The following is a 14846-nucleotide window of genomic DNA, read 5'->3' on the forward strand; positions in this document are numbered from 1 at the left end:
TTCATCTGATATTTATTTTACCACTGGGTTCAGGATTTAAAATATTCATATTTAGGGAAAACTAATCCCCGAGTGTGTAGTAGAACCTGTGAGCAATAGATTGAAACACTAAATAGTATTTACAAAGGTGAGTCAGTAAATAAGATGTAAACACCGTATTAAATTTTGTAACCAAGTTTCTTAGGGTCACAGCATATATCAGGTGTAAGATAATCGATATATTATGATATTCCACAGTAGGTGATTAGGGAACAGTTGCCAGTGCGAGATTAAAAGTACTGTACAGAGCAATATGTGACTAGAACAGCGCACCGTTGTGAAACATTTTTGAACCAAGGGGCTTTGTGGAGGAAGAACATCATGATATATGTCCTCTATATGGTGAGGACTGTATTTTGCAGAAACCTGTTTTCAGTTAGATACAGGTATTCATCAAAAGATGAAGTACCACAAGCAAGAAGCATCCTAGTCCCCTCTGGAATTTTTCAATGATACCAAATTGCAGTGTGTGAAATAAATGATTTGCAAGGATCTTGACATGCTGCATACCCAGGTTCTTTTCAAGACCTGTGTACAACATTATGTGTTAGCAGTTGAATTTTAGTAAAGTTTGTGTACATTAGACATTCTGCTGGTTGACCTCAGAAAGAAAATGGATCAGTATGCACCTATCTGAGTAGCACCTCATGTGTTACAGTTAAGAAGGAGATGGCTTCTTAATACAGATCACTGTATGAGACTAGTCACAGGTTAACTACTGGAAACCTGGCCATGGAATGGAAACATCCCTTCTCCCCAGCTAAAAAAGAGTTCAAAGTAATTCCATTGGCAGGTAAGCTTACTTGGGACATGCAGTAGGTCATATTGCTTAAATTCCAGCCTCATAGTGAGACTGTTAATTCTGCATCCTACTCTACCAATCTGCGGGAATTATATTAAGCTACACACAACTGATGATGCAGACTCTTGACAGTGGGTGTGATTCCTTAGGATGACAATATGTGCTTTCACACAGCAAGACTAACATTGGGGTTATTTCAAATGTTCCATTGGGAATACATGGAACATCCACTGTACAACTGCTACATAGTTCCCATTGGCTTTGTTTGGGTCTCTCAAAACCATTTGGTGATGCAGCACTTTGAAGGCACTGAGGCCATAACCTGAGAGGTTACTCATTAGATACAACAGCTACCACATGAATTCTTTGCTTCAGACTTTCAAGGCCTTGTCAAGTGAGGGGATAAGTGTTTAAATTTACAGGTGGAATATGGTGAAAAGTACTGCTGTCACTTCATTATGTTGCGACTTACTTATCGACTCACTGTTGTATTCATCTTCTGAATTCTGAGAAAGAACAGTAATGGCTGAATAATGTTATCTTCCCCATGTATTTATTGATCACTTAATGTAGTATTAAGAGACTCTTTCTTTCTTAAAGGTGCTTGTTTTCTCTGTGAGAGAAAAACTCCCAGTAATAGTTCAAAATCTAGTTAATCTTATGCCTTGTGCACCTCTTTTATTTAATCTCTCATTCTGTCTTGATCTACTTGAATAACATATCACATAACTTTAAGTGAAGTGTGTATGAAGCATTTGTAAATATTTAAGTTTTCTGCAGTGCACCAGAATGATTTGACCACCATGGCAGAAAGCAGCCAATATAAACTAACAACATGCTGTCAACAACTAAATTTAAAGACAGTATATAAAACACATGCTGGCATCTAAAGAGCAACCTTTCATGTTCAAAACCATTAATTACTCTGTTTTAAATAAATTTAAATCATAGTAGCTGTCAGCTTTTTCCAGTAAGAAACTACCTGAATTTTATAAGACATGTAAGTCTCATATTTTCAGTTTTTGAAACAATAGTAAATGTAAGTTTTCAAACCTATCAGGAGGCTTCTGAAACCATCCTAGATTACTTAGATTAACACAGAGTAAAAAAGTACAGTTTTCTACAACTTTGTTAAAGTATTACTTTTCTCATGTTTCAATCCTTATAAATCATATTTTATTTAATTTTCTTCATTTTATTTTTCTAACTTAACTCTTATGTCTCCCAACTACATAACATTCTAAGATCAGTGTCAAAAGTTATTTTTCTTTTAAAGTTTTGCACACCTCTTATCTCATTTACCTTTACTTCCTGTGCTTCTGAAGAAAGAAGAAACTTTCTTAAAAATTGTCATCAAATTCAGTATAACATATTTTTAATCCTTTAATGTTTTTGTTCCAGCCTACCACAAACATGCAAGAAACAGGTGATCCAATTTGTTGTATGTGTGCCACTGACAAAATGCTTGTGATTGGTAGAGAGTCAGGCATGTTACAGCGCTATTCACTACCACAAGTAGCACTTACCAACAGGTATTCGCTGAGCACCAGACCATACAAACTGTCTATCAACTGCAACTCAACGTAAGATGCTTTTATGTTTATATTTAATGAATAGTTCATAACTGTATATTAACTTATTTTGTAAGCCAACCCTCATTGTAACAAGGACACTTTCACCCTTCTTCATTTTATAGAATTTGATCATTATTTCATTTTTTAATTTTTTAATAGAAAAAGTATGTCTTTCCTTATGTAAATGCTCAATGTATACTGGTCAAGTTTGCGAATTACTCTTGGTAGAACAAGTTCCTAATGGAAAGCAGGTCTGTCTCTCATTTGTTGTCTTGCTGATCATGCTCTTCAGATTTCATATCTCATAATGAAGGAGAATATTCAGGAATGGGGTGCAAGTCAAGGTATTGTGTGAATACACACATTTGATTAACCCAGTTTCTATTTTAGACCAAATATCAGTTCTCTGTGTGATCTCATTGTCTTCCCCATTGAGCTGCACCAATGTAATGTTCTTATGTGTCCAGCTGTGTGAATTTTTCAAAATGTTGTGACATTTTGATAAGTGTCACTCTCATCACCATCTTTTGAGTCCCTTAGTAGAAGGTGATAAGAATGACATTGATCAAAATGGTGTGACATTTTGAGAAACTCATCTGACTGTAAACTCAATAAATTTATATTAATCTGTTCTCTACCTTGGCAAATCACTGAACATGAGGCAGAAGCCAATCTGTCTTATGTATATATAAAGTTGACATTAAGGCTACATAACTTCATTATATATCCTTCAGATTAATTTGCATTTGGGATATACATTCTTGTGCTCCAACTTTTACTAAATGTTATTGTATGCAGTTTTCATTGGTTTTTATATTTTATTCTTTTTTACTGAAAAAGTAAATTAATGAGCAACAGTGTGCATCTTAAAGAGACTTGTTAACAGACTGTTGCTGTTAAAATTTGAGATTATGAAGGAAACATTGTAAGACCACACTTTTAATTTTTCTCTGCTTATTTCATGGCATAATATTTAATATAAACAGTAGCACTTACTATAGTTAACAAAGCAGCATGCTTCTACTTTTAGTTCTTATTTCAGCAGTATTATATTTTACAAAAGTACAGTAGTACACCATATTTCCTTGTACTTATATTTTCTTTTGAAGACGATGTAACTATTAAAACTAATTTCTTTTACACACCTATCTTTTTATCTTATAATTTGAATACACCTTTCTGTTGTGCAGGAGACTGGCAGTAATTGATGTAACTGGTGTGCTCACATTTTTGGACTTGGAATCCTATCCAATTTTTGGTAGCCCTAGAGATTCAGTGAATAATTCAGGCAGCCCAGGTTACAAGGAGCTTAGTAAATTTGAGAGAAAAGATGTGTGGGCTGTGCAGTGGGCCAGTGACAATCCTGAATTATTGGCTATAATGGAGAAGACACGCATGTATGTGTTACGTGGACTTGAACCAGAAGAACCTATACTCAGCTCTGGATATATTTGTTCATTTCAGGTGATGATTTTTTCCTTATATTATGTCAAAATATAAAAATCCAACAATGGAAAGTCTACGATGGAAAAACAACCATGTGGAAAAGATAGATTTCTACTCACCATATAGAGCAGGCATTGAGTCATAGACAGGCACTATGAAAAAAAGTTGCTAAAATATTAAAGCTTTCAGACAAAGTCATTCTTCCGCAGTAGAAAACACATGGCCACTGTCTTGTGGCACTAAAGTCTGGCTGTAGTGCCCTGAGACAGTGACCATTTGTACTTGTGTGAAAGAGTGTGTGTGAGTAGCAGTCTATCATTTCCTTATTGTTATTATAAAAATCCTGATGCATATAAATGCAGTTATTATAGTTTAACAATTTAAATACTCAGTTGAAGTTTAATTTTGGTTTATTTTTATTATTTATATCCTAAATTACAGGCAAGTGAAATTTAAAATAAAATGTCTAAATAATGGGAGGCCTAAAAGTCACCACTCACCATATTGTTGACACACTGAGTGATTGATAGGCTCATAGTGACACACACACACACACACACACACACACACACACACACACACACACTGGAGTGAACAAGAAGATAAAGGAGCCCTGAGCATGGCTTCAACATCTATCACCATGCTCAAAAACGAAGAAGAAGATACTACCTACAATCCTACCCACCCTCTGCCAAAGTGCTGTTCCACCACCCACCCAATTTGTCAATTATGCTGGTCCATCCTTAAGTCACACCTCCTCCCAACCTCCTACCACATTGGTGATATCCCTGTAGGAAACTCAGATTCAAGACCTGTACTAAGCAACCAACCAGCTCGTTGTGTTCCAGGAATGTCATAATGTCCTGCCTTATTAGGATGTAGGCCACCTGTGAAAATAGTTTTGTAATATAGCCCCTGTGTTGTAACTTTTGCATTGCCATTAATATGGGCATGACCACCCAGTGGCAAAAATGCTGCTGAGCAAAGCATACTTTACTTCAGTGGATACTTCACAGCTGTGCCTGCTTCCAGGTTTTCTTAATTGCATATACATGGGGATTGTCCTTACAACAGATCCTTCAGTCTGGTGTTCTTCGTAGCTTCAGTCTCTAGTAGCCCCTGTTTCATTCTTACCTTCACATACTTGTCTCAGCCTCTTACTTCACTTCATTAACCAACAATCACACTTTCTTTTTGCTAATGTCCCTCTTCCTCTGTTCTGCCCACCCCTTTCCCCCTCTTTCCCTCTCCCGACCGGTTCCTTTGATTCGTTATATGCCACATAACTTCTCCTGCGTGCCCAGAGTGAGTTCGTCAGTACCAAATTTCTGTATTGTGATCTTAGTGCATCTCTCTCCCAGCCAACAGCCACCCTTCCCTTCACCCCTCATTCCTCTCCCTTACCTCCTTTTTCACTCAGCCATGCCATCAGACTCAACCTTTCATCCCAACTGGATTGCAGTCCCAGGAAAATATAGCCAACAAGGACACTGTAGCCATGAGTGTGTGTGTGTGTTTGTGTGTGTGTGTGTGCTATATTATTTTAGCTAGCTCTGAAGGAGAGTATTCCCTGAAAGCTCAAGAATGTTTTCAATATTATTCATCTTTCTGTCAACTCTTAGCACCACAACTATACAGTATTCCACCAAAGGCTATCCAGTAATATAAAATTTTCACTCATTGTCATTATTCCAATGAAGAATTTCTTACTTACTGTCAGTTATGAAAATAAGCAAGAAATGTCATAAGTGCAGCTGTTGCTTTCTTGCCTCACACATCATACTTTGCCACTGACTATCATGTGTGTCTACTGGGTTACTGTGCATGGGCTGCCAGTGACACCGTGCCCTCCAGTATCAATAGTCCTTACATTAAGCTGAGTAATCACTGCCAAATAATATATGGTATGGGACTAAGCCTTCTAATATATGATCATGCTGCACATCATAACATGAGTCACTTCACTTTGAAGCACAGTGGTGAGAGCGTCCTCTCAACAAACCTACACAGGCTGGATTTGATACATACACACACTGTTGACACTGCTGTTTCATGCAGATAAGACAATAAACTGAATTTCATCTCTGAAAACTTTCAAATGCCATTAAATTTGTGTCAAGATAGACAGTTTTGACTGTAGCTACTTTGATTTTGATGTTATTGATTGTTGGACAAACAACTGACAAGCACAAAAAAATGTGCATTAATTTTAACTGCAAATCATTCCATTGTTATGGATGTAACATTTGTACAATTTTCATCCAAGTATTAATGTGAAAGTAAAAAACAGATAGATGTCCATAGAACATTATTCACGGTGAAAGTTTGATGAAGTGAGCTGTGTTGATTTTCCATTAAACAAAGGAACAGGAAGTGTTACAGATGTAACAAAACCATTTTTCATGGAATGACCTTGAAACAGTTCTATGTTACTGTCATAAATACATGCAAAAAGTTTCAGTGAGGCACTATGAGATATTATTAATATCGTAAAACTTTGAGCTATGCATTAAAACAGGCCCAGGAAACAATATTTGCAATTTGCATAATGAAACTGTAAAGATGACATTCAGTTACATAACAGTTCTTAAAACCAAATGTGACTATGAACCCAAAATGTTTATCTGCTAATATTTGCAATAGTTCCATGATATAACTCTTAATACCTGACAGTAAGTTGATTTGATTTGTGACGTCTGTAGAAATCAATTTTTCTGCCAATAAAAAAAAAAAAAAAAAAATTGAGGGAGATATTTCAGGGACTTATTTTAGTAGTCATGTTTTTAATGGATGTTTAGATAGATCAACACAAAACCATACTTATGATACATTTCGTTGTAAAAAATGTATAAAAATACACTGTCACTCATTAAAAATGCAGCACCATGAAGGCAGTATGTGACAATTGTCAAATTGGCATGAAGTGTACTATATGTTTCGGAATGTGTATTATTAGATTTCACTTCAACCACACAATATAAGTAGGAGAAATGACATATTCATTCTGTATACAAGGAAAGGTTATGTAGCCAGTTTTTCATTCAGAAATCACATTTGAATGTTGTTTGCTGATGAAAAGTTTAAGAAATTCACTAATGAAAGAAGTAGAAATATCCATCAATATATGTTAGAATTCATCACTGGCACAGTTATTTTTTATCATTCTGCAGCATTGCTACATATGTTGGTCAGGATGTTGTGACTGTCATGCGAATGTGGAATTGGTGCGCTAGGGAGGACCACATCCAGTGGCATGCAGGATCTCAGTGAGCACGTGCAGCTATACAGTGTGATTCACCTGCCCTTACTGCTGATGTTTTATGCAACCCGCAATGTTATAGCTTGCCTTCATAAACCACGTGCGCCGATTTTCATATTTTCTCCCTCACTCACTACTGTTAAGTCCTACAGAAAAATGAGCAGGGCATTTTTGTAGGAAATTTAATGTCGTTAAATGTGTGCTAGACCACATTTTTGCTTGAGGCCATAATTGTGAGTTATTCAAGGAAAACATACAGGAGTGACCTTCAAATGCGCCCCACTCTCACTCAGGACCCCACCGGTCAGGATTTCTAGTATGTTGTTCATGGCACTTCCTCAGACCACTGTGCAAACATTTGCAACAGCATGAGTTACTTCCCATATTCAGTCTTTCTTGTTTTCATTGACTGGTCTTATTGCCCCATCTATCTTATTGTGCACTTACAGGTTGCAAAATTAATGCTTATGTAAATTTTATGTGGCAGTTCTGTGAATTTTAACAGCATAAAAGAAGCAATTACATTGTTGTGTGTGTCAGGCCTTCTTATTATGAAACAACTGTGCCTGTAAGGATTAAGTTTGGATTGAATTGTCTACATAATTAGTTATGGCATGATATCTACATAAGTAATTTTTCATTCTTTAAAAAGAATAGCAAGTTTAAATTAATAATTTCAATGAAATACTCAATGAAGCTGGAGGCGCAATAGTCCAATCAGTAGAGACCAAAAAATATCAAATATCAGGAATAGTTCTTGCAGTCAGAAACTTTTGTACTGTGGCAATAAGGAGTGCCACAAACAACATGCTAGAAATCCTGAATTTTGAGGGATAAGTGTAGGGTGGAGTGCATTTGAAGATCACTTTCATACATTCTTCTTGAATAACTCAAAAATCATGGCCTCCAGCTAAAACATATCCCAGTATAAAATTTATAATTGCATTACATTTACTACAGAAAAGTTTCTGGTTGTTTTTTCTGTAGTAAAAGTAGTTTGCCTGTAACAATTGAGAGAATATGAAAATGTCACTTGTGGCTTATGAAGGCCAGTTATAACACTGCAATATGCATAAAATGACAGCAGTCAGGGCAGCTGAATCATCCTGTACATGCTACATGTTTTCATGGCTGTACTTGATAGTACAGTTGTGTCAAATACATTGAGTCAGAAAATTTGCTTGTCTGCAGCAAGAGAGGTATGCACATAGTGCGACAAAGTCTGGAAAATTACAGACTGTCACCATGGTGACCATTATTGCAGTTTCCCTTTACATGACAGGACACAGGAGTGAGAACACATCATCTTTTCAGACTAGTTCCAGTTCTACTTAGAGCATCTCAAGTGACTATTCATGTTCAGAGGCTTTGAGGAGAAGGAATGTTTCCATATTATATTTGCCATCATCACGAAGGGTCAGCACCTAATGTGATGCTATGGAGTGCGCGTGGAGAGGCCGCGCAGTTAGAGGTGCCATGTCACGTGTTGCACGGCTACTCCCACCGGAGGTTCGAGTCTTCCCACAGGCATGGGTGTATGTGTTGTTGTTAGTATAAGTTAGTTTAAGTAGTGTGTAAGTCTAGGGACCGATGACCTCAGCAGTTTGGTCCCTTAGGAATTCACACACATTTGAACCTTTGCTATGGGGTGCCCAACATGATCGCCACTAGTTCGTGTAGTCAACAATATGGATAGGAATCAATACATTTGTGACATGTTAAGACCTGTGATTGTGCCCCATCTTTAAGGTTTCAATAACGTTACCTTTTCACAAGATAACGCATGTTGTCTGTGCAGCCATGACCTACTTCAGTACAGAGGGTGTTAGACTATTGCCCTGGCTAGAGTGTTCTCCAGATCTTCCACCCATTGATATCTGTTCACGTGTTACCAATCCAATCCCATTGATATCTGTTCATGTATTACCAAGAGACTGGCACACCACCACTTGCCATCCACTGCAATGATGTTCTTGTATCTGTCATTCGAGCTCAGTTTGACTCACTGCCCAGCCAGTTAGAGCTATTGTTGCTGTCAAAGATACAGCTTTGTACTAAATTCCAGTCCCTTTGTCTCCCCAAAACACCTACAAAATTAATCACGTGTTCTTTCTACTATATTTTATACAAAATAAGTAAAGCAATGTGCATGTGACAGTTATGTTCAATTCTGCATCAAAAAGGAGTTCTACTGTACTGTTCCAAAATTACCCTTCTGACTGAAATATAAGTGGCAGTCGAATGATTATGAAGCAAAAGAAGAAAAGTGACTTAACTGTTTATTATTTCAAAAGTAATTGTCATAACTGTATATTTATCCCACAGTGAGACAAGCTGGTCAATGCCTTCATGGAAAAATGTTTGTGGTTGCCTACAGAACAATTATCGTATCTAGGTGTGTACCTCTTCATCTGAAATAAATTGATGGCCACAACTGTATTTCTTCAGGGCTCCAGAAACATGGAAATCTTGAGGGGAGAGATCAGAACTTTATAGAGGATGTGTGGTCCAGGCCACATGTTGCCAAGGTTGTTTTAACTACACTGCAGAAGTTTCGCTGGGAATCCCTTACACATCCTTGATACAGTCGTGATCTCTTCCCATTTGATTTCCATATTTTTGGAGCCCCTAAGAAAAACATTCATATCTGTCAATTTGCTTCGGACAAAGAGGTGTACGTCGGTACAATCAGGGTTGCATAGTCAACCATAAACATTTTTCCATGAAGGCATTGATATTGATAAATGTACTAGCAGTTACAATTATTACTTTTGGAATAATAAATAGTTTACGTACTTTTTTCCAAATGTCTCAGTTTTATTTGCTTATCCCTTATGTAATCTCAAGTCACTGCACAGTGTAAAATAATTTAGGAGTGAAGGAGACAACCCTCCAAATAGTGGAAGCATTGTGAGCATGGCGCCATTGACAGGCACATGAAACAGAATGAAAACTTTGCAAGCGAACACATGCACAAGCACATGAACACAAACACACACACACACACACACACACACACACACATTTTTGTAGCTACATTGTGCGAGGTAAACACTCAGTGCCAGGATGGTGGCTTGGCAGGTAGACTGGGCTTGGGAATCGTGTCGGATGGGGTGGGTAGAGAGAGAGAGAGAGAGAGAGAGAGAGAGAGAGAGAGAGAGAGGCTGAAAGTGGGAGCAGGGGCTGAGGAGGGTAGTTGATGGCTTGATGGCTAGGAGGGAGGCAGCAAATGTGTGGGATAGGAATGTGGGAAGGAGAGGCAGAAGGTGCATGGGATAGGAATGTGAAACTTGGCCCCCAGAGCCAGTATGTTCTTGCGCACAAGATGGGAGTGGACTGGGAGAGCTTGACAGGACAGAGGAAGCGGGTAACTTTAGGGTAGAGGGTGTAGCTTGGGGGAGATTGAGGCCAGGAGGATTACAGGAGCAGAGGATGTGTGAAGGTTTGGAAAAGGCGATCACTGTCAGGCACTATCCCCCAGACCTATTTTTGCAAGCAGATGTTCCGCATCGTATCCTCGCACTTCTCTAGTCCTCCCACCAACCCCAAGAACCAATTGCAAAGGAGCATCCTACTCATCACAAATTATCATCCCAGACTGGAGCAACTCAACCATGTCCTTCACCAAGACTTCAATTATCTATCCTCAAGCTTGGAAATGAGAGACATCCTATCCAAGATCTTTCCCATCCCTCCAAAAGTGGTATTCTGATGCCAACATCCATATGTCACTCCCACTCCAAACCTCCCACAGGGGTCATATCGCTTTGGATGACCCAAATGTCACAGTGTAAAATAATTTAGGAGTACTTCTCTGGTTCACCCATCCAGTACATATTATTCTAGTCCCGTCACAGACTTGCCCTATCCCATTGGAGGCAGGGCCACTTGTTGTGAAAGGAGCCACATCATACACAGCTCTGTGGAAATTTCTGCAGAACATTTTATGTTTGGCATGACCACCAACCAGAATGAATGACCACCGTCAAACTGTGGCAAAAAGCAGTGTTGACCACCCAGGGGTGGAACATGCTTCTGAGCACAACATACTCAAGTTTAATGGCTGCTTCACAACCATTATCATTTGGATGCTTCTTGTACCAGCTTTTCTGAACCACGCAGATGGGTGTTATCCTTACAACACATCCTCTGCTACCATAATCCTCCTGGCCTCAGTGTCCACTAACCCACAGCACCCGCACCCTCTACGCAATGGTCTCCCCTTCCTCTGTTCATGTCATCCTTTCCAAATCCACTGCTCCACAACATTGTCATTGGGCGCTGCACAAACTCACTAGCTCTGTTGCCCCATTCCTATCCTGTACACCTGCTTGTATTCCTATCCTGCATACCTGCTGCCTCTCTCCAAGCTGTCAGAGATAAAGAAAACAGCCAAAAAATAAATGACAGAAGTCAGATAGCCATAATATTTAATAGTCACTTGTTTGAAGTAGCGCAAAAGTTTACCATGTGCAATTCAAGGGGTAAAGCAGTAGAATACGTGCAAGGAGCAATGCCACATGCACATAGGCAATTTGCAGTTACTCCATGCCCTGCAAAAGAAATAAGATTGTAATTAACTCTCTCAAAAGCAAAAACTCTCACAGAGTTGATAGTTTTTCAAGTAATGTACTAAAATCATGTTCTTCATAGATATGCAATGTGTTCAGTAGTATATGCAATAGACCATCATCGTACAATATGTTTCATTGCAGACATAATACTTACATATGTTTCAGATGAACTGGAGAAGAACCATATCCACGCAAGAACCATAACACATCCCTCAAATTAACAAAGTTAGGAAAAGGGTAGATTCTACTCATCGTAAAGGTGACCCGGTGAGTTGTAGACAGGCCAACAAAAAGATTATTACAGATCAGAGCTTTTGGCCAAAGCCTTCTACAGCAAAGAAAACATGCACACATTCACGCAAGCAGACACTCCTCATGTGCACTTGACCACTACCAACTGCAGCTCTGACCAGATACTTAGTCAGTATTGGTTTTGATTTTAAAATATCTCCCCACTAAACATGTTCTTCTTTTTTTCACTAATCAGATTATACAATATTTAAATGACTAAATGTTACTAACTGGTATTTTTTTGGAAATTGTATCTGACTGAACAGTTCACAGTATTCAACTCAAGAATTTAAAATATTTCATTATTGGAGATCTTTCTATAACTGGTTTTCATCCTGTCCAACCAAAAATCATTAAACCCTAATCTTCCTTCCTTCATTTCAACTAAAAGGTGGCAGAATATTACATAAAGAAACCCTGGAAGTGAAAAAAAAATGTAACAGTGTCTTCAGAATGGGGAACATTTATTACAAGTCTACTACAGGGAAGAATATTGGGTCCACTCTTGTTCTTGTTGCTATGTAACATCATATATCCAAGAAGCAGATATAATTGTCTTTGCTGTATAGTTCTCTTTGCTGATGATACAGCTACTATAATGATGTCTAATGGCTGAACTTACTTGAAAATGTAAATTAATTTTCTTGAAAGTTAATAACTGGTTCTTTGTGAAAATGGACTGTCATTGAACTTAGATAATAAAACACAATACACACAATTGTGTACTGCAAAAGGCCTAACCACACTCAGTCCTCATGATTCCCTTCCACAAAATAATAATAAAAACACCCTTTTCATGTTAGTCTGACAGATACTTTCACATAGAACTAGTACAAATGGTACAGCAGATTGTACTAAGCCAAAACACTCAAGCCTTAGCGTTTTGGTATTTGGATAAATAGGTAATATTTTTGATGTACCAAGTGGTCTGCATTATGAATGAGAATTTGAATTGAGAAGTGAGTCATTCTAGGGTAGTCCATCCAATTGTGCAAAGCCACTGTGCCAGGGTGGTAGTGGTTAGCACATCTGCCTAGTGAGCAGGAAACTTGGGTTCGAATCCCAACCTTGGTACAAATTTTCACTGATCGGCTCAGTCTGGATTGATTTTTGAAACTTTAAAAGGTCTCTGGAACCACATAGTTTCATAGGTAATATTCTAATGGATATAGGCTTTTATGAGAATCTGTCTTCTATGCACACACACAAACATCACATACAGAGAAAGGTGAGACAACAATATCTTCATTCTGGTGCCCTGGATTTAAAGTACACAACTTTTGTTTAGCCTACATTAACTCTAAAATTAATTAACTTAAGGAATAAAGTTCACAACTCCTTTAGAGCTAGCATTGCCCCTGCTGTTATTGTGCTCACTGTGTGTGTGTGTGTGTGTGTGTGTGTGTGTGTTTCTGTACTCTAGCTCTGAAAAAGGATTTATCTGAAAGCTCATGAAGTTCTCAGTCATGTTTACATCTACATAACTGTAGTGAATTCATACTTAAGTGACTGGCAGATGGTTGATTGAACCACCTTTAGACTATCTCTCCACCATTCCACTCTCGAATAGTGCACAGGAAAAGTAAACACTTAACTCTTTCCATGTGAGCTCTGATCTTTCTCCCTTTGTAGCTGGGCGTCAGTAAATTATTTTTCCATCCAGAGGAGAAAATTAGTGATTGAAATTTGCAAAAAGATCTCACCACAACAAAAAATGACATTGTTTTAATGATTGCCACCACGACTCATATATCATATCGATGACACTCTCTCCTCTATTTTGCTACAATACAAAATGAGCTACCCTTCTTTGAACTTTTTCTATGTCTTCCGTAAATCCTTTCTAGTAATGGTCCCAACCATGCTGCAGTACTGCAGAAGAGGATCGACAATCGTAGTTTACGCAATCTCTCAAGTAGAACTGTTGCATCTTGTAAGTGTTCTGCCAGTAAAACTCAGGCTTTGGCTCACCTTACCCACAACATTTTCTATGTGGTAACTCAAATTTCAGTTGTTTGTAATTGTAATCCATGGGTACTTAGCTGAATTGGCAATCTTTAAATCTGTGTTATTTATCATCTAACTGAAATTTAATGGATTCTATTTAGTAATCATATACTTACACTTTTTATAGTTCAGGGTCAACTGCCACTTTTCACACCATCTGGACAGCTTGTCTAAATCATGTTATAATTTGTATTGATCTTCTGATGATTTTGCTAGAGGGCAAATGATAGCATCATCTGCAGTCAATGAAAAAGAGCTGGTCACATTGCCTCCCAAATCATTTATGGAGATTAGAAACAGCAGAGAGCCTATAACACTTCCTGTGGAAAACCAGATATCACTTCTGTTTTACTCAATGACTTTCTATCAGTTACTATGACCTGTGACCTTTCTGACAGAAAATCAGAAATCCAGCAGCACCACCATTAAGACAATACTCTATAGGCACACAGTTTGATTAGAGGTCTCTTGTAAGGAGCAGTATCAAAAACCTAGAAATCAAGAAATATGAAATCAATTTGAGACCCCTTGTTGATAGCACTCATCACTTCATGGGAACAAAGAGGTAGTTTGTAATGTTTGAACACAGTTCCAAAATACTGGTGTAAATCAATATCAGTTGTAATTCAGTGGACTACTCCTATTTCCTTTCTAACATCTACATGCCTATCAGTTGCTTGCTCAGAATCTCAACTATTTGGTTACTTGCTACATTTACTCCTTGTATTAAAGGACCTTCCATTGTGATATTTAACTGTTATATTGGCCTTCTCAAAATAAGTTCTTACAATTGCTATAAAGTTCTGCAGCTATCAAGATAGACTACCTGTAGTATCTGCCCAGCAGATGCCAGA

General features: G+C 38.0%; 1 protein-coding gene across 1 annotated transcript in view; it reads left to right on the forward strand.

The window, feature by feature from the left end:
* LOC126180617 (WD repeat-containing protein 35) overlaps window positions 1–14846 on the forward strand; it is a 179962-nt gene that overhangs the window by 104838 nt on the left and 60278 nt on the right. Inside the window, exons 12-13 of the mRNA XM_049924707.1 lie at window positions 2243–2424; window positions 3606–3879. Coding sequence (XP_049780664.1) covers window positions 2243–2424; window positions 3606–3879 — 456 coding nt within the window. The remainder of the gene's footprint in view (window positions 1–2242; window positions 2425–3605; window positions 3880–14846) is intronic.

The sequence above is a fragment of the Schistocerca cancellata genome, chromosome 1, assembly GCF_023864275.1.
Source record: "Schistocerca cancellata isolate TAMUIC-IGC-003103 chromosome 1, iqSchCanc2.1, whole genome shotgun sequence".
NCBI lineage: Eukaryota > Metazoa > Arthropoda > Insecta > Orthoptera > Acrididae > Schistocerca > Schistocerca cancellata.